General features: G+C 43.3%; 1 protein-coding gene across 10 annotated transcripts in view; it reads right to left on the reverse strand.

Annotated features, from left to right (window-relative positions):
- GBF1 (golgi brefeldin A resistant guanine nucleotide exchange factor 1) overlaps nucleotides 1–25,556 on the reverse strand; it is a 303,641-nt gene that overhangs the window by 76,670 nt on the left and 201,415 nt on the right. For all 10 annotated transcript variants that reach the window (XM_068257939.1, XM_068257941.1, XM_068257940.1 and 7 more), the window contains 8 exons: nucleotides 17,353–17,521; nucleotides 17,007–17,218; nucleotides 14,877–14,975; nucleotides 13,981–14,175; nucleotides 10,449–10,638; nucleotides 10,182–10,313; nucleotides 1,662–1,744; nucleotides 1,381–1,583 (listed from right to left, as the gene is read on the reverse strand). In XM_068257939.1, the coding sequence (XP_068114040.1) occupies nucleotides 1,381–1,583; nucleotides 1,662–1,744; nucleotides 10,182–10,313; nucleotides 10,449–10,638; nucleotides 13,981–14,175; nucleotides 14,877–14,975; nucleotides 17,007–17,218; nucleotides 17,353–17,521 (1,283 nt within the window). The remainder of the gene's footprint in view (nucleotides 1–1,380; nucleotides 1,584–1,661; nucleotides 1,745–10,181; nucleotides 10,314–10,448; nucleotides 10,639–13,980; nucleotides 14,176–14,876; nucleotides 14,976–17,006; nucleotides 17,219–17,352; nucleotides 17,522–25,556) is intronic.

Genomic DNA, 25,556 nt, shown 5'->3' on the forward strand with positions numbered 1-25,556 from the left:
ACAGTGGTCTATGAACTATTAAAACACCTCCCTCTATCCAATCACCACTCACAAGGGGTAGTCAGGGTAGAGTGAGGAGGGTGCCCCTGCTTTTTTAGCTGGGAACACAGAGCTGAGTTTGCTCGTCTCTGCTGCTGAGAGAGATTAAGGGTGCATACACACATCAAATTGTTATTGGCCAATTTTACCACCTCCAGGTAGTGTAAGAGCTTACCTACACAATCTGTTCATAATGTTTAATATCTGTAGGCCTTCATACTACATGGAAGAAATATAATTGGGCAAGGGTGTGTACACTCTTACTCTTTGGAGACAGAAACACAACACTACAGCTTTGCAGTCTCATAGTGCGCGTTGATCAGTGAACTTCAACTTTTCCCAACTTGACACAAGTTTGGTTGCAATCTATATGAGAACTGCAACTGAACCAATCAAATGCAGCTGCAATTCTGCAGCAAGGTGGGGTTGGCTAGACTGTTTCATGGCAACAATATTTATACTTGCTAAAATCTTGCAAAGGAACACAATTAGGTCTTATCAGATTTAAATAGACTCTGAAGTCTCATAAAATTCAGGTTTTTATTTTAAAAATCTCTAACATCAATGCCCTAACTAAAACGCTGCATTCCCCGCGGCTACACACTAACTAAATCACCCCAAACTCCCCAGCAAAAATAGACGACTTTGGTTGTGGATTTTGCAGCCCAGGGACTCGGAGCTTTGAGCTGCAGCTCTGCCTCCATGCGTGTCAATCCACGCGTATCTCCGCCTCTCCCTGCCCTTTTCAGTGAAAGAAGTCTGAGAGGGGCGGGGAGAGGCAGCAATCTGCGCTGATGGACGTGTGTAGAGGCAGAGCTACAGCCCAAAGCTCTGCCTCTTCACGGAAGCGCTCCCCGCAATATGCCCCGGGGAGTTTGGGGGAATTAGTTAGTGTGCAGCCGTGGGGATGCCACGTTTTAGTTGGGGCATTGATATTAAAGAGATTTTTAAAATAAAAACCTGAATTTTGAGAGACTTCAGTCTCTTTAAGTTCTTATGCTGCAAATTGAAAATGAAAGTACATTTTATAACTGTATTAAAAATGAAATAAATAAAAAGCGTCAAAGCAGATTTAGGTTTATAGCAAGTTTTGTAATAAAATGAAAGTAGTCCTCCAAAATAAATTCCCAATCATTTCAGTTCCCATTGGTTTCTATTGTTTTTTTAAGCAACAGAATGACAGATTCAACCATTTCTTGTCATACAAAAAAGGAGGGAAAATATGAGCGCATAACTAGAATCCTAAAGTTATTTAATGTAAAAATAAGGACCACAGAAAAGTATATTTGGATAATCTATTAATCTGGATGGAAAATAGAACAGTATACTTTATGGGCTCACCCTACAAAGCTCTCCAGTAGGTTTATGTTGTTTCGATCGCTCACAAATTCTCCAATCATTTTTTTATCCAGTCTGGGGTTCTCCCTAAGCCACAGCGCTACTTCATTATTATTCATGGGTGTGGCCAAGAGATTCTTTTCTTGAAGGAATTGTATGCCTTTCTTTGGCTTCTGATTGAACTGTTCTGTCCCGGTTATGAGTAGCTGAAAATAACACACAGTATTTAATAATTATTTAAGAAGAGCCCTCAGGAATTCACAGCTGATGTAACAAGCATTTACCTTTTTCTTGTTCTTTATATCATTCAGTTCTTGTGCAGTTGGAAGGAAGGATGAAAAGCGTGATGGAACCCTCCAGCCCTTCTCTGCAGAACAATGAAATATTAATACGGTATACATGTAAAAAAACCACTCACCACCCAGACTGGGGAACGCAACGGTGAAATTCCCATACTATTTAACTAAAAGAAATGGCTATAACACAACCTAAATGAACATTAAACTTTCTAGTCATTTAAAAAAAAAAAAAAGTTTCTAACTAAAATGGCCAGGAATGATTAAGTCTGAGGAAAATCTTGTGTTTAAATCTTAACCACTTGAGGACCACAGTCTTTTCGCCACTTAAGGACCAGAGCCTTTTTTTCCATTCAGACCACTGCAGCTTTCACGGTTTATTGCTCAGTCATACAACCTACCACCTAAAGGAATTTTACCTCCTTTTCTTGTCACTAATACAGCTTTCTTTTGGTGCTATTTGATTGCTGCTGCGAGTTTTAGTTTTTATTATATTCATCAAAAAAAAAGACATGAATTTTGTCAAAAAAATGACTTTTTTAACTTTCTGTGCTGACATTTTTCAAATAAAGTAAAATTTCCTATACATTTGAGCGCAAAAGTTATTCTGCTACATGTCTTTGATAAAAAAAAAAACATTCAGTGTATATTTATCGGATTGGGTAAAAATTATAGCGTTTACAAACTATGGTGCCAAAAGTGAATTTTCCCATTTTAAAGCATCTCTGACTTTTCTGCCCACCTGTCATGTTTCATGAGGTGCTAAAATTCCAGGATAGTATAAATACCCCCCAAATGACCCCATTTTGGAAAGAAGACATCCCAAAGTATTCAGTGAGAGGCATGGTGAGTTCATAGAAGATTTTATTTTTTGTCACAAGTTAGCGGAAAATGACACTAAAAAAAGTTTCCATTTCTTTTAACTTGCGACAAAAAAAAAAAAAAGAAATCTGCCACGGACTCACTATGCTTCTCTCTGAATACCTTGAAGTGTCTACTTTCCAAAATGGGGTCATTTGTGGGGTGTGTTCACTGTCCTGGCATTTTGGGTGGTGCCTAATTGTAAGCACCCCTGTAAAGCCTAAAGATGCTCATTGGACTTTGGGCCCCTTAGCGCAGTTAGGCTGCAAAAAAGTGCCACACATGTGGTATTGCCGTACTCAGGAGAAGTAGTATAATGTGTTTTGTGGTGTATTTTTACACATACCCATGCTGAGTGGGAGAAATATCTCTGTAAATAGACAATTGTGTGTAAAAAAAAAAAATTAAAAATTGTCATTTACGCACAATTGTCTATTTACAGAGATATTTCTCCCACTCAGCATGGGTATGTGTAAAAATACACCACAAAACACATTGTACTACTTCTCCTGAGTACGGCGGTACCACATGTGTGGCACTTTTTTGCACCCTAACTGCGCTAAGGGGTCCAAAGTCCAATGAGTACCTTTAGGATTTCACAGGTCATTTTGCGACATTTGGTTTCAAGACTACTCCTCACGGTTTAGGGCCCCTAAAATGCCAGAGCATTATAGGAACCCCACAAATGACCCCATTTTAGAAAGAAGACACCCCAAGGTATTCCGTTAGGAGTATGGTGAGTTCATAGAAGATTTTATTTTTTGTCACAAGTTAGCGGAAATTGATTTGTATTGTTTTTTTTCACAAAGTGTCATTTTCCGCTAACTTGTGACAAAAAATAAAATCTTCTATGAACTCACCATACTCCTAACGGAATACCTTGGGGTGTCTTCTTTCTAAAATGTGGTCATTTGTGGGGTTCCTATACTGCCCTGGCATTTTAGGGGCACTAAACCGTGAGGAGTAGTCTTGAAACCAAATGTCGCAAAATGACCTGTGAAATCCTAAAGGTACTCATTGGACTTTGGGCCCCTTAGCGCACTTAGGGTGCAAAAAAGTGCCACACGTGGTAACGCCGTACTCAGGAGAAGTAGTATAATGTGTTTTGTGGTGTATTTTTACACATACAGATGCTGGGTGGGAGAAGTATCTCTGTAAATGACAATTTTTTGATTTTTTTTTTACACACAATTGTCCATTTACAGAGAGATTTCTCCCACCCAGCATGGGTATGTGTAAAAATTAGGGATGGGACGACGAATCCGGCGAATCCACGAATCCCTCGAATATTGGGAAATATTCGAGATTCGTGGATTCGAATCCCGACGCCATTTTCCACTTTGCGAATCCGCCGAATCCCGACGCTGCATCGCCGCGCATCCGCCGCTCGCACTCGTCCTCCTCCGAGCCCCCCCCGTATCTCGTCCGCGCGCCCCGCGCCTCCTCCGCCCGCCCGCATACATTGTATCAACTCACCTGTCCAGTGGAGCGCAGAGCGGCAGACCTCTCGCTCACTTCCTGGTTCCATCTAGTGACGGCTTTTACAATGACGTCATCAGTAAAAGCCGGTCCGGCCACTAGAGGGAACCGAGAAGTAACGAGGAGGTCTGCCGCTCTGCGCTCCACTGGACAGGTGAGTTGATACTTATGCAGGCACGGGGGACGGAGGAGGCCGTGGGGGTGAGCGGAGGAGGCACGGGGGGGGAGGGGGAGCGACACCTACACCTACCTACCTACCTCTATAGCTCCCTCTATACCTACCTAAAGGCCCCCTATACGTACCTACCTACCTGCCACTATACCTACAGGCCCCTATACCTACCTAAAGGATACGTACCTACCTACCACTATCCCTACCTACCTACAGGCCCCTATACCTACCTAAAGGCCCCCTATATGTACCTACCTACCTACCTAAAGGCCCCTATACCTACCTACCTAAAGGCCCCTATACCTACCTACCTACATATCTACCTATACTTAAGGCCCTATACCCTGCTACCTATACTGAAGGTCCCTTTAACTACCTACCTACCTACCTACAGGACACTATACCTACCTACCGGCCACTATACCTAACTACCTACAGGACACTATACCTACCTAAAGGCCCCCTATACGTACCTACCTACCTAAAGGCCCCCTATACGTACCTACCTACCTAAAGGCCCCCTATACGTACCTACCTACCTAAAGGCCCCTATACCTACCTAGCTACCTAAAGGCCCCTATACCTACCTACAGGCCTCTATACCTACCTACCTACCTAAAGGCCTTTATACCTACCTAAAGGCCCCCTATACGTGCCTACCTACAGGCCCCTATACCTACCTACCTAAAGGCCCCTATACCTACCTACCTACCTATACTTAAGGCCCTATACCCTGCTACCTATACTGAAGGTCCCTTTAACTACCTACCTACCTACAGGACACTATACCTACCTACCTACTGGCCACTATACCTACCTACCTACAGGCCACTATACCTACCTAAAGGCCCCCTATACGTACCTACCTACCTACCTAAAGGCCCCTATACCTACCTACCTAAAAGCCCCTATACCTACCTATACTTAAGGCCCTATACCCTGCTACCTATACTGAAGGTTCCTTTACCTACCTAAAGGCCCCTATACCTACCTACATACCTACCTATAATTAAGGCCTCTATATACCCTGTTACCTATACTGAAGGCCCATATACCCTGCTACCTATACTGAAGGCCCATATACCCTGCTACCTATACTGAAGGCCTATATACCCTGCTACCTATACTGAAGGCCCATATACCCTGCTACCTATACTGAAGGCCCATATACCCTGCTACCTATACTGAAGGCCTATATACCCTGCTACCTATACTGAAGGCCTATATACCCTGCTACCTATACTGAAGGCCCATATACCCTGCTACCTATACTGAAGGCCCATATACCCTGCTACCTATACTGAAGGCCCATATACCCTGCTACCTATACTGAAGGCCCATATACCCTGCTACCTATACTGAAGGCCTATATACCCTGCTACGTATACTGAAGGCCCATATACCTTGCTACCTATACTGCAGGCCCCTATACCTTGCTACCTATACTGAAAGCTACCAATATTGAAGGCACCCATACCTAGCTAGCTATACTGAAGGCACCTTTACCTCGCTACCTATACTGCGGGCAACTATACCACGGATCGCACAATTCTTATGTGCAGGATTCGTTAGATTCGGGATTCGAAAGGTTCGAGATATTCGAGAACCTTTTCAGATTCGGATTCGAAAAAATTGTGGATACGTCCCATCCCTAGTAAAAATACACTACAAAACACATTATACTACTACTTCTGAGTACGGCGATACCACATGTGATACTTTTTTGCAGCCTAGGTGCGCTATGGGGCCCAACGTCCTATTAACAGGTCATTTTGAGGCATTTGTTTTCTAGACTACTCCTCACGGTTTAGGGCCCCTAAAATGCCAGGGCAGTATAGGAACCCCACAAGTGACCCCATTTTAGAAAGAAGACACCCCAAGGTATTCCGTTAGGAGTATGGTGAGTTCATAGAAGATTTTATTTTTTGTCACAAGTTAGCGGAAAATGACACTTTGTGAAAAAAAACAATACAAATCAATTCCGGCTAACTTTTGACAAAAAAAATCTTCTATGAACTCGTAATACACCTAACAGAATACCTTGGGGTGTCTTTTCTAAAATGGGGTCACTTGTGGGGTTCCTATACTGCCCTGGCATTTTACGGGCCCAAAACCGTGAGTAGTCTGGAAACCAAATGTCTCAAAATGACTGTTCAGGGGTATAAGCATCTGCAAATTTTGATGACAGGTGGTCTATGAGGGGGCAAATTTTGTGGAACCGGTCATAAGCAGGGTGGCCTCTTAGATGACAGGCTGTATTGGGCCTGATCGGAGGTGATCAGAAGGGGGTCTGAGGGTTTGGCCGAGTGATCAGGAGCCCACACGGGGCAAATTAGCACCTGATCTGATGGGTAGGTGTGCTAGGGGGTGACAGGTGGTGACAGGAGGTGATTGATGGGTGTCTCAAGGTGTGATTAGAGGTGGGAATAGATGCAAGCAATGCACTGGCTAGGTGATCAGGGCTGGGGTCTGAGGGCGTTCTGAGGGTGTGGGCTGGTGACTGGGTGCCCTAGGGGCAGATAGGAGTCTAATCTAATGGATAACAGTGACAGGTGGTGATAGGGGGTGATTGATAGGTGATTGATGAGTAATTCGTGGGTGTTTAGGGTAGAGAACAGATGTAAACACTGCACTTGGGAGGTGATCTGATGTCGGATCTGCAGGCGATCTATTGGTGTGGGTGGGTGATCAGATTGCCCGCAAGGGGCAGGTTAGGGGCTGATTGATGTGTGGCAGTGACAGGGGGTGATTGATGGGTGATTGACAGGTAATCAGTGGGTTATTACAGGGGGGATAGAGGCATACAGTACACAGAGGGGGGAGGGGTCTGGGGGTGGGTCTGGGGAGAATCTGAGGGGTGGGGGGTTGATCAGGAGGGAGCAGGGGGCAGTTTAGGGTTAAAAAAAATAGTGTTGACAGATAGTGACAGGGAGTGATTGATGGGTGATTAGGGGGGTGACTGGGTGCAAACAGTGGTCTGGGGGGTGGAAATCAGTGTGCTTGGGTGCAGACTATGATGGCTGCAGCCTGCCCTGGTGGTCCCTCGGACACTGGGACCACCAGGGCAGGAGGCAGCCTGTATAATAGGCTTTGTATACATTACAAAGCCTATTATACGTATTGCGTGCGGCGATCCGGGGGCTAGTAACCCGCGAATGACGCGATCGCCGCATAACCACGCCCGCCGGCGCCACCGCCGATGGGCGTATTGCGGTCGTTTGGGCACAGCCCTTGCCGCCGCCCATCGGCTTAAGGCGGTCGGCAAGTGGTTAAGAAGCGCTTGACATAGTACCAGACCTGTTTTTGCATATGCTCCATCTTACTGCCTGAGGAAGCGGGTCACTCCCGAGAAGCGCTTTGTATTTTACTGGAGTATGTAAATAAATGGTTTTGCTGAAAATTGATCTGCATTTTCTTATGTCTGCCTGGAAGAGGTAAGTCCACCACTACTTCCTCACTTTTAAACGTTTTAGATCTTTTTATCCTTCTGGCGCCTCTGTATCCATACTAAGTTATACATATCCACCCTTGATGGAGGGGTGTTACCCATTTTTTCCCTTGATCTACAGAGAGCGACTTCTTAATCCTGAGTGGTGACAGGTCTAATCTCCCCACCTACTTTTACAGTGGTTGCCTATGCGGTAACCCTGACTTGTGAGTATATTGCACATACTCTTTCCACACACCTTTATTTACCAGTGCATACTACACTACAGGGTGAGACATTTATATGGATACACCTTAATAAAATGGGAATGGTTGGTGATATTAACTTCCTGTTTGTGGCACATTAGTATATGTGAGGGGGGAAACTTTTCAAAATGGGTGGTGGCCATGGGGGCCATTTTTAAGTAGGCCATTTTGAATCCAACTTTTGTTTTTTCAATAGGAAGAGGGTCATGTGACACATCAAACTTATTGGGAATTTCACAAGAAAAACAATGGTGTACTTGGTTTTAACATAACTTTATTCTTTTATGAGTTATGTACACGTTTCTGTCCACTTATAAAATGTGTTCAATGTGCTGCCCATTGCAACCCTCTTCTCCCACTCTTCACACACTAATAGCAACACCGCAGGAAAAATGCTAGCACAGGGTTCCAGTATCCGTAGTTTCGAGTGCTGCACATCTCGTATCTTCACTGCATAGACAATTGCCTTCAGATGACCCCAAAGATAAAAGTCTAAGGGGGTCTGATGGGGAGACCTTGGTGGCCATTAAACTGGCCCACGATGACCAATCCACTTTCCAGGAAACTGGAACTAGGAATGCTCGGACTGGACACCCATAATGTGGTGGTGCACCATCTTCCTGGAAAAACTCAGGGAATGTGCCAGCTTCAGTGCATAAAGAGGGAAACACATCATTATGTAGCAATTTCACATATCCAGTGGCCTTGAGGTTTCCATTGATGAAGAATGGCCCCACTATCTTTGTACCCCATATACCACACCATTGTTTTTTCAATAGGAAGAGGGTACAAGATGTGCAGCACCTGAAACTACGGATACTGGAAGCCTGTGCTAGCATTTCTCCTGCGGTGTTGTTATCAGTGTGTGAAGAGTGGGAGAAGAGGGTTGCATTGACAATCCAACACTGAACACATTTTATAAGTGGTCAGAAACTTGTAAATAACTCATGAAAGAATAAAGCTACGTTAAAACCAAGCACACCATTGTTTTTCCTGTGAAATTCCCAATAAGTTTGATGTGTCACATGACCCTCTTCCTTTTAAAAAAACAAAAGTTGGATTCAAAATGGATGACTTCAAAATAGCCGCCATGGTCAACACCTATCTTGAAAAGTTCCCCCCTTCACATATACTATTGTTCCACAAACAGGAAGTTAATATCACCAACCATTCCCATTTTATTAAGGTGTATCCATATAAATGGCCCACCCTGTATATTGGGCTCTCAGTGTCCCTCTTTTTGTTAAGTGTTTATGTAGCTTTAAATGGAATCCTGACCGTAACAGTCCTGAAACCGCTGTGTAAGAGCTTTTCTTCCTAAGGCTCCTTTTTCTTTACTGACCTCAAAGGGTAAAAAGCTGAAACTACAAACGAGTTCACTGAGTTATTAGATCAGTGATCTGCAAACTTGGCTCTCCAGCTGGTAAGGAACTACAAGTCCCACACTGCATTGCAGGAGTCTGACAGCCACGGTCATGATTCATAAAGGCAAATGCATTGTGGGACTTGTAGTTCCTTAACAGCTGGAGAGCCAAGTTTGCAGATCACTGCACTAGATCATAGGCATGCACGAGTATGACCGCACTTTTACACACAGTTGGTCACGGCCACAACGAAAGATCAGACAAGATCTTGTGAGATATGCTCAAAGGGACCCAGCACTGGAGTGCTGGGCTGGAGATGGATTCGGAAAGCCTCTGGACTACCCAGGCTGTTTGACAAGAAGTTGTCATCCACTGTATCTCATTATGTAATATATTCGCTAGTGTTCTTAATGCCCATGCCAGTGAAATATGTGCCTTAAAGTACATCTGGTGTCACAGAAATTGTACAATACACCATTCTGACAATGCGGACATTACATAGCCTTGTATCCTGTGCATCTTCTTACCTTGTGCCAGTTCATTTCCTGGTGATTTTATAATAGTCAGAGCTGACAAAGCAAATTATTAATAGGGAAAGGGAGAGGCCCCCATGGGAATCAGGAGCACCTTAAAGGACTGTTGGCCTTCCCTGTCAAAAGCTTTCCAAGCCCTGGTAAGGTAACAGCAATATGGCTTACATAGTAGAGGGGCCTTCAGTGTTTATTCTTCTAAGCTTTGCCCAAAGCTACCAATCACAATTCCATTATTTAATTAAAGGATACTTGCTAGTTTCTTTGGGTACCGTACCTGTTAAACTCAGTGTTTTGCCCTCAACTTACTAAATCAGCCCCCCCCCCCCCCCCCACACACACCCTTCAGATAATTCCTACAGGATATGTATTCAGCAGTTCTTAAATGAATGATGATAAAATGACAAACCTCCACCACAGCCACCCTCTGCCTCCTGAAGTCCAACACTCATTTTATCTGCCATCAAATGTCCACTGGTGGGAGGTTGTGGCCCTTGGGTTTCCATATTGATATCTGAAGTTTCCATGTGGCGTTCACTGCCTGAAAAAGAAAAAAAATCCATGTTGATAGGAAAGCAAAACACATACAGTACCAACATGCACTAACGCTGTACTGTAGTTTATTGGATGCAGCACCCCCAAAAGAAAATGTAAACAAGATAAAAACAAGGTTTACCATTAACACTCTCTCTTGAACCATCTGTGGTATCTCCCGTGGATTTCTCTGTTTCTTTCTTGTCTTGCTGCAAAGTGTTACTTAATATCTTGGCCTGGCAGTGTGCCTCAGTGCTGTCAATAACAGTCAGCAGAGCTTCAAGGGATAGCAGATGAGTGGTATATAGTTGGCCAGATACTGGAAAGGCATTCTGGGGGGGAAAAAGCTGTAGTAACTCAATATGCACAATGAAAACAAAAATTCTACACATACTTCTCAGAAATGAAATATGCAGTGTAAGGACTGTGAAACAGAATGGGTTGTGGGTTTTTTTTCTTTTATTTAATTATACATAAAACACATGAAAAACTAAGAACCTGTATGATGATGGCTACCTTTTTCAGTAAGTTTTCAAGTATACTGTACATTCAACTCAGCATACCGTAAGCATAATATGCAGTTTAACTTGTCATCAGGATCTAGGCCCCCTCACTCACACTTTAAATCACCCTCTCCGGCCTCAGGTCACTAATCTTAGCCTGTGAATCGAAGCAGAGGTTGAGGTGTTGGCCGTGTTGTGTGTTCATGCAGGAGGGTTAACACTAACATTGCCTGGACATGCAGGAATGTCAAGTTTCAGCGTGCTTCACCTTTTCCACATCATTCTTATGCTGCTACCATCCACATGTTAGAACACCCATGGAACAACATTGACACGTGTGTCCATAGCTTCAGACATGTTGCACATGGAATTACTATTATGACATAATGGACTTCTGTCAATGTCCAGAAAAAAAAGCTTTGCTATTCGTCACTGCAGCAAACACAATGGACACTGGACAAAATCAACAAATTGGCCAAGGTCTGAGCAGATTTGATATTCAATATTGGATCGGTCAACTTGTTGGTAATCCATTATAGTCCATTCCATTAATTGGACCTTTTTAGGCTCAAGCGGGAACCAAGCATTATACAGGATGTAAGAGAAGCAATAAGAACAAGACAGTTGTGCAAATCTTTCCTCACCTCAATAGTTAGAAGGATTTTATTTGGGAGTTGCACTTACTATTTAGTGTGACGTTTGTTCCAATGGTGGGCTCTACATGAGAAAATAATAATTGGTCCAGCCACAGCTACTTATACACCACCATGTTTCATTTACAACATTTAGGGAAATAGCTTAAAGTGAGCCTGTGCCAAAATACTTTGAGTAAAAGAAAGCTGTGAAAATTCAGCTGTCTATGCAGCTGGCACTACAATAACAAGGCACCAAGAGGAAGCACCTTAGTATTGGAGGAATGAAGGAGGTAATGCTTAAAGTGCAACCATAGAGACATGTAGCAGAATGTAGAAATGTATTCAGGATACCCACTTTTATGTTAATTATCTTGGTTTCAGCATCAGAAACACTTCCTATATCCAGATATTACTGTATATTGGCATGCAGCTCTGTCCTCCCAGTGATGTCACAGCCTAGACTGTTTAGCTACGCAGAATTCTCCCAGAGCATTTGTGGGAGACCAAGTATTATTTCTACTGGCTTCAGAACACACAGTTAACCACTTTACTTGAAGCTCAGGGGAGTAGATAGGCGTACTTGTGGTAAACAGTGTGCTGTATGCCCAATAAGCTATCTGATTATGTATATAGGGTATCATTTTAACCGTGACAAGTGAGAGAATAGATTTTGTGTTGTTTGACAACTGAGGGCTAAGTCATGTGATTTTTTTTTTACAGGAAAACTGAATGAAAAGCAATAAAACTGTTATTTTCATGTACTCTATACCCCTAAATAAATACTTGTAAAAAAAAAACAAAAGTGACAGCATTGAAAAGAGAATACATAGTTACCCTAGGGACTTAGCTTTTAAAATATGTAGCCATGAGAGTGTATTACTGTTAATCATGAAGAAAAGGGCTTTTAATTACTGATAGAGTACAATGAGAAATCAAAAACCACAAACCAGAAACTAATATATTATCGCCATACATTGTACAAGGAACATCATTTAAATGTTGAGATAACCAGGACAAATTAGCAAATACAATGTGTGGGTTTTACCTATGGTAACATTGTTTATTTGAAAACTATAGTGCATGGAAATGGAGAAATAGTGTATTTTTTTTCCTGATTTTTTCCCTTTAAAATGCACCGATAATAGCATAATTACTAAAAGCAAATATCACCCTCACAAAGCATAATTTGTGGCAAAAAAACAAGATATAGATCATTTACATCTGATGAGTAGCAATAAAGTTATTGGTGAATGAATGGGAGGAGTGCTGAAATGTGAAAATTGCTCTGGTTTTTAACCACTTAAGGACCACGTGATTTTCTTCTGATCGGTGCTGCGTGGACTCTCCAGCCCGCAGCACCGATCAGGAAATAGCCAGGGCGATCAGACTCCCCCCCCCCCCCTTTTTTCCCCACTAGGGGGATGTCCTGCTGGGGTGGTCTGATCGCCGCCGGCTGCCCGCACTTTCCGGGGGGGGGGGGGGGGGCTCTTCAAAGCCCCCCTCCGCAGCGCTTTCCGCCCTCCCCGGCTTTCCCTCCCTCTCCCTTACTCTGTGAGTGGCGCAGGACGGAGTTCCGTCCTGCGCCGGATAGGATAGGCTTCTGCCTATCAGATGCCGGCGATCCCCGGCCAATTAGAGGCCGGGGATCGCCGATCTACGTCACGGCGCTGCTGCGCAGCAGCGCCGTGTGATGTAAACAGCGGGGATTTCTTCCCCGGATGTTTACATTATGCGTGCGAGCCGCGATCCGTTTCCATGCTATACCACTAACGACTCGCCGACGCCTATGGGCGTTAGGCGGTCGTTAAGTGGTTAAGCAAAAAACCCTGTGGTGCTGAAGTGGTTAATTAACATTTCCCCCAAATGTCCCCAGCTGTGATAAATTTCCAAATATATAATATGAGGGTGAGGAAAGATTTTGCAACAGACAAACACTGACTACATAGTTTATAAATGAATAATGTAAAGCATTAGCAATTTTATTCATTATGTTCCGTACAGTTCATCTTTCAGCATTATGCTTCAGATAACAGTAGTGCAGTAAAGTCCCCGCTATCCAGCAGCTTCAACCAACCGGCATGGCTGAGAATGGGGGCAGAACTTTACTTTTTTACAGAGCAGTGCAAAGCGGAAACACCTTACAAAACCTTGGACGCTGTCTTCCTCACTTCCTGCTGCTGTGCTGCGTACGCACTGCTCCTGGCGTGTCACCTGACTCACATGCGCGCTTCAGGAGCCGTACACAGATGACACTGCAAAGCACCAGGAAGATGCAGGAAGTGTAGAAGATGCCTGGAGGTTTTGTAAGTTGTTTCCACTGTACACCACCCTGCAAGGGGGATGTTAGTGTTATTTTAGGGCTGGTTGCTTGACTTCTCAAGCAACCAGCATGCACACAAACAGACATCAGGCAATCCCTGCCTGTGCCAGATATTTGGGGTTTTACTGTAAAATCAAAACTGTGCCTGGAAACAGGCATTAATTTCATCATATAAATGTAAAAGTAACCTACAATAATACAAACAGCAACTCCTACCTTGGAGAGCAGTTTGGTGAGATCTTCAAAGAGGTTGGAACAGTAAAAATCACAGTCATAATTAATATAGAGCTCTGTTACAAAGCTGGGTATTCGCCAAAGTTGTACAACGGCTTCCAGTGCCATTTCTTTCATCTCATACGGCATTTTAGGATTTTCTATGGTTATTATATCCATGAGCTTCTTTACGTACATCTGTAAAGGCAAATTGTTAAAGCATTTACATCCTTCATATAGATTTAATGCAGTGGCCCTCAAACTAAGGCCCGCGGGCCGAATGTGACCCCCGAGGCCCCCCACTCACAAAATGTATTACTTATAGATGCGGTCCACTATATCTTTAATTTAGTCATTCTTTAGTCTAGTCATTCGCTGGCTTCCAATCCAATTCCACATCAGGTGACACTGCTGTCCAATTGGACGACAGGTTGCCCCCTGAGTATGCTTCGCTGTCTGGCGAAAAGAGGTTTTTTCTTTTACTATATGCACATGCTGTATCGGGGCATAATATTTGCACATGTGTTGGGGTTGGGGGGGGGGGGCATACTATCTCTACATGCTGTGTTGGGGGCATAATATCTGCTTTGGTTAAATGGGAACAAAAGGGCTGCACGGGTTAACAAGTAGTAGTTTACACTTCATATACACACACATAATATATATATATATATATATAAGCAATGTAAGGACAGTCAGCACAAGGACCAGAAAGAATGACTAAGAACATTTCACATAAAATTTACTTTTTCACAAAAAGATACTAGTTACTGATTAACTGCAAATAAGAAGTGCATTATTATTATTATTATTATAGTCTAGCACCCAATATTTTTTTTTTTTACGTTATTTGTCTGCAAAGCCTTCTAAAGTAATTTGTGTTCAGAGAGTAAACTTACCTCCAACTGAAACTTTAGATGTTCTCTCATGCTTTCAAACAGAAGGTAGCAGGCCCGCAAAGAACATGCGTACAAATTTAATCGTTCTGCATTCAAAAGCTAAGGAAAGAGCATTTATTACTACCAGCAAATAATGGATATTACTAAAATATTGCACTCTAAACCACAAATCTGTATTTACACATATTAAATTTCTAAAAAACATGCTAGGCCTTCTGGGAGAACTTCCATCTCAGCAAAATACAACCAGGATAAAAAAAAAAAAAAAAACTGACAAACTCTGGAACTAAACACAAGAAAAGGGACTAGAACGGGTCCTGGTAGTCTTCCATACGTACAAAATAAGGGAAAAATAAACTCAGCCAAAATGAATAAACTACAAAAAAAAAAAAACAACAATTGTGTAAATCTTGGACATAATTTGCATGAGTTCAAACAATAAATTGTACCACTTAGATAAAAAGAGGAACTGTAACTAAGGATTGAACTTCATCGTTATTAGTAGCCCAATTTTCTCATGGGATATTCTCTACCTTTTCTCGAATCAATCATGGGGGCGGTGGTGGAGGGGTGTCTATATGGCTGATATTGTGGTGAAACCCCTCCAACAGTGAGTTTCCAGTCTATGAACCTAATTGCACTGTGGGAAATAATAGCGGTTTCCATCTGCCAAGCAACCAGTATCTCCCACTGTGCATATGCATATCTATGAAAGAAGAAAAAACAACCTTTAAGCCTATCACAATTTTTTTTTTTTTGGGGGGGGGGGGGGTGTTTATAAATAATAGAAGCTGGTACTGCCTAGTTTTTTTTTATTGTCTGTCAGTAGTAAATATGAGGATATGCAGGCTTATCATGGATCAAACAACAAGGAGAAATTACATGGCAAATATCAATCATCTCGATCTGTCCTATTTTTTAGCTTCTCACTTCACAAATGTATGGATTTATTTTGTTCCCCTTTAAACTTTAGTGTTACCTTTTTAAACTCTTGCTGCAACATATAATCGTTCGGGACAACAGGCAAGGGTGAATAACTGAAGAGCTCGGCATACACTATCAGATGTACATATTACGTCAGGTAAACAATCAATACCTCTCTGACAGTGATTGTCTACTTGGATCACTGGCATACACCACTTAAATTTTGTCAGATATTACCAGAAAACTCATTGAATATTAATAAGAATGTTGCCAGCGCTAGTTTTATAGCATCTGATGATGCAATATAAATCTATAGGAAGTAAAAGAACATGCACACCTTGTATATTCGATGCAAAAAAGTCCCGGGACATCGCCGCTCTGCACAACTTTGCTGTTGCCTCCAGCCGCTTCCAGCTAAACCTCATTGATAAAGGAACTTATTTCCGAAACGCCGCGGCGTCTGGGTAATATAGCGGTGCCTCCTCTGGTTACTGTGATTTTTATGGACTGACGTTTGCTGCATTTACGCTGTACATTGCTTCAGATTTGTACAGCCAGAGGATGATTCTTTCCTCATTGTTCATGTATCATTAACAATATGTTATTATAGCATGTGCTTTGCATCATTGTACCTGTGACTACATATCATACATTTGGCTGTACAGTGATGTTGCACATAGTTTGTACAGACCACTTTTCATGTCTTTTTGTATGACTTGCCAGTATCTTTAATACAAACTTTTTTGCATCGAATATACAAGGTGTGCATGTTCTTTTACTTCCTATATGTATTTGCAGTTTATGATAAATTTGGTTTTTATTTAGGTGTGCATCCTTATTTGTCTTTCCATGCAATATAAATCTATACATCCATCTATAAGTGCCATATTTTTCCTGTACTACTGCCAAACTGAACTGCACAATCCCAATCAACATTCAATCCAAATGCATCCACTGAAAATTGATCAAGCGCACCTCATTTCTTTCTACAGATTTTCATTCAACTTTTTTTTTCCTTAATAGAATCGAATGTCAATTTTTGACCTTGCCATAGACACACTGTACAACAAGCACTTGTTCCACAGAGTCCCTTACCTAATCCTGTTCAAGGCTGTCTGCGAAAGGAGCCGCACAAGGCAGCAAGGCTGGTTTCAGCTATAGAAATTACCCTGCAAATATAACAGATTAAAAAATCCTCAGCAGTACCTGAAACAAATGTCGGCAGAGTTCATCCTTCACAAGTGTCAGTAATGAGGCAAAGTTAGCTATGGGGGCAGTCTCCAATGCTACTGTGATGAGCTGTAAGCCCATGTGCATCATCACATCAGAATTATGGCGATCGTTGGGGTTGGTGAGTGAAATGAGAAAGCGAAACAGTTCACGTATACAAGGTAAGCCATACGGGACTAGAACCACTCCTAGAAAACACAAAATACATAACAGTAAGAAACACAAATTCATTCACTTCCAAGTTCAAAAGCATCAAAAATAAGGACTAACTGTAGCAAAAAGTTGCACAGCTGTCCATGGTTGCAACAAGAGAAAAGCTCACCTTCCCTCTGTGATGATTGTGTAAAGCGAACCCCCCGAGGATTGACATAGTCCATGTCATGTACAGAAGCAGAGTCTGAATGTTCAGCCAGGGATAAGTTATCTTCTAGAACTTCAGGGATGGATTCAACAGAGGCAGATTGCGTCTTCCTTCCTAGTAATTCTTCATTCTATGCAGAAGATGACCAGATGTGAGGCAATTTCTAAGTTATCAGTGATAGCTTGTTTATCTTTAAACAATAAGCCACAAGTAAAATCTATACAAAGTTTACAGTGTTCTCCCCAGGCCATTTCAGCCGGGCGGAGCACCCACCTAGATTTCTCTAGTGCTGGGCTATCTACCTTGCAGCATTCAGGTTTCCAACAATGTTGGACCCTCCTGGTCTAACATTGTTGGAAACCTAAATGCTGTGATTCAGGCTGGATCCTCTAGGTGGCAGCAGCGCTGTACAGAAGTACAGCCAGCAGACCATCTTCCTTCACACTCGAAGCTGCTGACACAGGATGAGAGAGAAGAGCTAGCGTGCCTCTCATCCTCATCAATATTCACTGCAGTCAGAGCTGGCTCCGCTTCCACCACGTGCTTCGGAAGTGCAGGGCTTTCACTATGCCTAATGCAGCGATGCTTCTGGACCTGGGAGGATGCTCGGCAATTGCTAGAACCCAGAATTACCTTTATGCAGGGCGTGGCCTATAGTCAGCGCTGTCCAACTGGCGGCCCGTGGGCCGCATCCGGCCCGCCAGGCCTCCTGCTGCGGCCCGCTCTTCTCTCTGAGGTGCAGGCATGGCTTGCGCCATGGACGCCATGCCTGCTCCCTCCTATACTGGCCTTGTCCCCGCTGCCTGTGTCCCCGCTGCCGCTGCTTCACACTCACAGCTCAGACCTCACAGATCGCGGCGACTGAAGCAAGGAGAGTGCGCATGGTACCCGCATACATACGGAGTACGTCACATGCGGAAGTGACTTCATTAGTCACTTCCGCATGTGAAGTTCAGCCGCGTGGGTGCTATGCGCGCTCTCCTTGCTTCAGTCGCCGCGATCTGTGAGGTCTGAGCTGCGAGTGTAAAGCAGCGGCAGCGGGGACACAGGCAGCGGGGACACAGGAGAAGGCAGCACACGGCAGAGATAACGCGGCTAGGAGGCGCTGGACACCTCTCGCTATTTAACGGGGGGGGGGGGGGTTCACACCTGTCACTATCTAACTAGGCTGGGGGGCACCTGTCACTATCTAACTAGGCTGGGGGGCACCTGTCACTATCTAACTAGGCTGGGGGGCACCTGTCACTATCTAACTAGGCTGGGGGGCACCTGTCACTATCTAACTAGGCTGGGGGGCACCTGTCACTATCTAACTAGGCTGGGGGGCACCTGTCACTATCTAACTAGGCTGGGGGGCACCTGTCACTATCTAACTAGGCTGGGGCGCACCTGTCACTATCTAACTAGGCTGGGGGGCACCTGTCACTATCTAACTAGGCTGGGGGGCACCTGTCACTATCTAACTAGGCTGGGGGGCACCTGTCACTATCTAACTAGGCTGGGGGGCACCTGTCACTATCTAACTAGGCTGGGGGGCACCTGTCACTATCTAACTAGGCTGGGGGGCACCTGTCACTATCTAACTAGGCTGGGGGGCACCTGTCACTATCTAACTAGGCTGGGGGGCACCTGTCACTATCTAACTAGGCTGGGGGGGCACCTGTCACTATCTAACTAGGCTGGGGGGGCACCTGTCACTATCTAACTAGGGGGGCATCTGTCACTATCTAACTGGGGGGGGGGTCACCTGTCACTATCTTACTGGGGGGCACCTGTCACTATCTAACTGGGGGAGGGGGCACCTGTCACTACCTCATCTGGGGGGGCACCTGTCACTACCTCATCTGGGGGGACACCTGTCACTAGCTCATCTGGCTAGACCACAGCATCACCGCAAGGCCTTTCAGCCCACACACCATCCCCAATCCGGCCAAAAACAGTATTGCCAGGCCAGCCAGGCACAGCAGCCCGTAGAGGAGAATTTAGAAGCCAGGTGAGAGGTGTCTACCATATTAAAGGTGCATTCTGCCTATTTATGTGAAATGCTGTCTATTTATGTGCCTCATGACTGCTGAATTTGTCGTGTTGGGGGGCCTCATGATTTGTTGGGGGCATCATGATTGCTAAATTTGTCTTGTTGGGGGCATCATGATTGCTGAATGTGTCTTGTTGGGGGCCTCATGATTTGTTGGGGGCCTTATGATTGCTGAATTTGTCTTGTTGGGGGCCTCATGATTGCTGAATTTGTCTTGTTGGGGGTCACATGATTGCTAACTGCGAGACTATGGGAAAAGCTGAATCATCATCATCATATGAGACAACAGCATTAGACCTACTTTTTTAGCTTTTTAAAATGGAAAATAAAACTGGGAGGTTCTAAAAAAAAAATACATTTTACAGGAGTAGGATGGATGAAATTGTTTATCTTCACAGTTTATTTTCAACTTGGCTTTTCCATAATGTTCATGTATGAGTTAAAACGTTTGTATGTAGTTTAAATTGCTGTTGCCACCTTGCGATAGATATCGGATAGATAGATGAGGTGACTTTTGGGTTGCAGTTTGGGCACTCGGCCTCCAAAAGGTTCGCCACCACTGTCCTAATCTAATGTCCCACAGTGCTAAGTTCATGTAAATTTGTCTCCACCCGTGGCCACACCCACATTCTGGTCCATGGCCACACCCATTTTTCGGCGGAACACTTATGTTTTTCGGCCACACAACTTCACCGAAATCTTGAATTGCATTTTGTGTAAAGTGCTGCCAATCTAATTGTTCTTTAATTGCATTTTTTTCCCGGGGGGGAGGGGGGAGAGGGGGTGTATGCGGCTCTAGCAAGAACCTTCGGCCCTACACCATGGGGTCTGAAAAAAAAATAGCCCTCCATGCCCATGAAGTATGACTGCACTGGCCTATAGCATTGCAGCTATAGCTGCGCTGTCATCTGGTGCTACGCGCACCTCTGTACGTACTCCCAGATGACTTCGCTGTCCCGATCCACCCGGCTACATTTTCCTGCCACCCGGCTTAAAAAAAAAATCTGGGGAGAACACTGTTATATATTATAATATCCCACAAGAAACACAGAATCCAGGAGCAACTCTCTTATTTAGTTAAAACTTCCATAACTTTTAAGCACTATCTTCATTAAGAAGAGGTGCGGATTAGGGCTTTTTCAAGACCGTATGGATAGATAGAGACAAAGATATATATATAGAGATAGATAGACAGACAGATTATATATAAATAAATAATATAAATAAGAGAGAGAGAGAGAGAGAGAGAGAGAGAGAGAGAGAGAGAGAGAGAGAGAGAGAGAGAGAGAGAGAGAGAGAGAGAGAGATACACACACACACATATAAATAAACATACATACATACATACAGTACAAACCAAAAGTTTGGACACACCTCATTCAAAGAGTTTTCTTTATTTTCATGACTATGAACATTGTAGATTCACACTCAAGGCATCCAAACTATGAATTAACACAAGTATAGTACATAACCAAAAAGTGTGAAACAACTGAAAATGTCATATTCTAGGTTCTTCAAAGTAGCCACCTTTTGCTTTGATTACTGCTTTGCACACTCTTGTCATTCTCTTGATGAGCTTCAAGAGGTAGTCACCTGAAATGGTCTTCCAACAGTCTTGAAGGAGTTCCCAGAGATCCTAAGCACATGTTGGCCCTTTTGCCTTCACTCTGCGGTCCAGCTCACCCCAAACCATCTCGATTGGGTTCAGTTCTGGTGACTGTGGAGGCCAGATCATCTGGCGCAGCACCACATCACTCTCCTTGATGGTCAAATAGCCCTTACACAGCCTGGAGGTGTGTTTGGGGTCATTGTCCTGTTGAAAAATAAATGATGGTCCAACTAAAAGCAAACTGGATGGAATAGCATGCCGCTGCAAGATGCTGTGGTAGCCATGCTGGTTCAGTATGCCTTCTGTCACAGGAGCCCTAGTGGTCGGAACGCGAAATGCCTTCCAAGCGGTGCCAGTGCACGGATCGTGCGAACTCTGGTCGCAGTCAATGCGTAGGAACCGTTGGAAATTGGCCGCAGACAAAGCAGAGGGGAGCCTGTGAGGCACGGTAATTACAACTTACACACGATTTCAGGGTATAACTGCCACCACCACTGGTATGGGCCAGTGGACCCAACTGACTGACTAGTCCTGCGAATAAAAACGGTTAAACACACTCTATTCTGTCTAGATATCAACAATAGTAGTAGCGTCTCTCCAGAGACCTGGGATCAGTTTCTGTGTATGGCTGAAAAGCAGGGTAGCGGACAGTGAATGACTTTGATAAAGTCTTTTATTCACGGCAATATAAATAATTAATATATACAGACAATTATTAAAATCAAAATTATTAAAACAGTAATAGCCAGTATGAAATAAAAGAAAGGAGAAAATACTTTTTGTGGAATGATGTCCGTTCTGGGAAAACTTGTAGAGTTCCTTTTGTTCAGTTTCAGCAAAGTTTAAAATCCAAGCAAAATGGAAAATGTCCTTTGTTTCAGTTCAGACAAGATGGCCGATCAAAATGGCCGCTAGCCATGTGTCCTCTGGCTAGCACCAGACAGCTCTCGTACAGATGGAATGTGGAGGACTGAAGGAGTGGTCCCTTGCAAACACTTTTGAACAATGCCCACCTTTGGGTGGAGCCTCAAGTACAGCCCAGGGGTTGGACAGGGGCGGTAAACTCCCTGGAGGGATGCTCTATGCCCACCAAATATGACATTTGCCTTATCTCGGCTTACGCTTTCTGCACACACATGACCATCACATTCATATTTCTCAGACTAGGCCAGTTCATATGATACCAAACTTGGGCATGTTTGCATGCCCGGTTAAAAAACGGTGGAATCCCCCGAGTTTTGGTTATGCCAGTGGCCCCAATTTAATATCAAAATACTCACAAGATCCGGACCAGCAGAATGATATAACTTTCACATTTCTCACCTGAACGGTATTGCTTAAACATGCTCAAAATCCTAAACTCCATGCTTTCTTATTCTGCCTATATGGCTCCGGCCAGTCTGGGGGCAAAGCAGGTTTTGAATAGCCCCCTGCTGGGATTAGCTTCCTGAACGCAAGGGTTTGTTCCTGCTTATTAGCTTTTAAAAGAGCCATCCTGCAGTTAAGCTGATGCTAGCTCTCTGCTGAGAAAAGACTGCTGATGCTCCTACACAATCAATCCAGATTCTATTGATCTGAAGCGCAATTGATGCAGAGAATCGAGTGTGATCGCTTTTTCTTCACGGGCGGTTCCAGGACGAGTCTGCGGCCCCGCAACCGTCCGTGACACCTTCAATTTTGAATAAATCCCCAACAGTATCACCAGCAAAGCACCCCCACACCATCACACCTCCTCCTCCATGCTTCACGGTGGGAACCAGGCATGAAGAGACCATCCGTTCACCTTTTCTGCGTTGCACAAAGACAGTGGTTGGAACCAAAGATCTCAAATTTGGACTCAGCAGACCAAAGCACAGATTTCCACTGGTCTAATGTCCATTCCTTGTGTTCTTTAGCCCAAACAAGTCTCTTCTGCTTGTTGCCTGTCCGTAGCAGTGGTTTCCGTGCAGATATTCTACCATGAAGGCCTGATTCACACAGGCTCCTCTTTACAGTTCTAGAGATGTGTCTGCTGCTATAACTCTGTGTGGCATTGACCTGGTCTTTAATCTGAGCTGCTCTTAACCTGCGATTTCTGAGGCTGGTGACTCGGATGAACTTGTCCTCCGCAGCAGAGGTGACTCTTGGTCTTCCTTTCCTGGGGCGGTCCGCATGTGAGCCAGTTTCTTTGTAGCGCTTGATGGTTTTTGAGACTGCACTTGGGGACACTTTCAAAGTTTTTCCAATTTTTCGGACTGACTGACCTTCATTCCTTAACGTATTAAACCTGACAGGGCACACCTGTGAAGTGAAAACCATTTCAGGTGACTACCTCTTGAAGCTCATCAAGAGAATGCCAAGAGTGTGCAAAGCAGTAATCAATGCAAAAGGCGGCTCCTTTGAAGAACCAACAATATGACATATTTTCAGTTGAGTCATACTTTTTGGTTATGTACTATACTTTACACACACACACACATACATACATACATACAGATACCGTACATACACACACATATTATACATATATATATATATATATATATATATACACACATATATATATATATATATATATATATATATATATATATATATATATATATATATTTCACAAATAAAGTTATATTGAGACTTTAGTGTCATCTGCTTTTTTTGTGGTCTATAAGCTTTTGATTTCATTAAAAAGGAAATGTAATATTTTAATCTATTGGAAATTCTTTTTTTTTTTTCTTTTACGTGATATTTTATTCTGCAGTAACTATTCTAGAACACTGCGATTGGATGCATATAACGCATGGTTACAAAAGGCCTCCTAGTAACCCAGTACTTGTTTTTTTCAGAGGGACAAACTGTTCCTTGCCAGGCCCTCTTGTGTGGCAAGTATTCTTGTTGATCCTTATAACCAGACATGTTCATGGTTTCATTTTCAAACCAGTACTGTAAATTACAGTTGGAAAATGGATAAATATTTCAGGAGACCCAACATTATTTTCACATTCACCGGAAAAGGCAAATGCAGGGACACACAATTCAATTTTCTCTGAAAAAGTTTCAGACGTCAGATACAGTATTTCAAACACTTATTCGGAAGCAGACAAACCACTACAAAAGCAGGTTAATGTAATTGCCACAAATATCTGTACACGTGTTAACCTCACTCGAACTCTTTTACTTAGGTTCACTTCAATGGTTGCATTCTATACCAACACCTAGAAAGACATTGTATAATCTGAAACCAATCTATGCCCAGCAACAAGGATTCTTTATTATTGTTTAGGGGAGAATTGGGCCATTTATATAGATTTTGCACATTGCATTATCTGCATTGCTAGGATGGACAATCTGCAAATCAGGTGTTCTGAAACTTCTAACTAGCATTTTTGTTCTACATGAGTGACTCAAAGGATTAACATTACAGCCGTGCAATAGCAGCAGTAGATGCCTGTAGATTTTTCTCCATAAAGGCTTAAAATAAACCTGCTACTTCTTTCAGTAAGTTATATAAAGGCCTCCAATTCCATCGTACAGCACTGTCCAACTGATATGTTGCAGGCTCTACTAAGATCATTAGTGCATTTTTGTGGTCTTCCAGTTGGGCCATGCCTTTCTTACCTCCCCTTCAACTCATCCTACTGGCACCAACCTAGGGTCTCTCTTCTACTCCCCAAAACCTCCTACGTATATATACACTACACTACTGCTCTACTGACCATTAGCCCATCATGACACTGCCCAATATTCCAGAAGACAAGTAAAGAGTCTCAGTGATTCAGCAGCAAGCTGGAGGATGTGAAGCCACAAGAAGAGACATACTCCTATAGATCAAGGTCTATGTAGTAAGAAAGAGCAGCAGTGAGTGAGTAGTGCACTGTGGAGCAGGTATATTACAGTACCATCTGTCACTGCCATACATACCACCATCCTAACTCCATCAATGTGCCCCTGGTCCCTACCAGTGCAGTCAGTGGTCAAAGTGCCATTTCAGTTATTATCAAAGTTGTCCTAAGATGCAATATTAAATGAGGAGCTTCATAAAGATCGTTTGCGCTGTGGGGGCTCTTAAAAACTAGAAGAGGAAAGACCTCAGAAACACTTTGGTAGTGTGCTAAAAGTTGTAATACAATGTAGTAGGCACTATAAAGCTAAAAACCACTATATGGGGTTGAAATGCTGGCCCATCATATTTAAGGCGCTGGAGTGATGGGATACCCTATGTTGTGTAATGATGGCATACTGTGGATATGCTTCTTGTTTAATTCTGTGTAAGATCAAAAGTAATCAGCCACTTGATGGCCCTTTCAATCAAAAGCTCAAATGGTTATGATTTGCTTTACTATTAGACTGTGGTATTGCTGCTGTTTGTACATGCTGTCCCATCTATATGTACATGGTATATGGCATACTAAAGAATAAAGTATTATTGATTTTTTATAAAGCACAAACATATTCCATGGCTTGCCCATATAAAAGTCAATAATAATAATGCTGCACTGTGTAGTGTGATAGAACAAAAAAGGGGGGGGGGGGGGGGGGAGGGGA

The sequence above is a fragment of the Hyperolius riggenbachi genome, chromosome 10, assembly GCF_040937935.1.
Source record: "Hyperolius riggenbachi isolate aHypRig1 chromosome 10, aHypRig1.pri, whole genome shotgun sequence".
NCBI classification, from domain to species: domain Eukaryota; kingdom Metazoa; phylum Chordata; class Amphibia; order Anura; family Hyperoliidae; genus Hyperolius; species Hyperolius riggenbachi.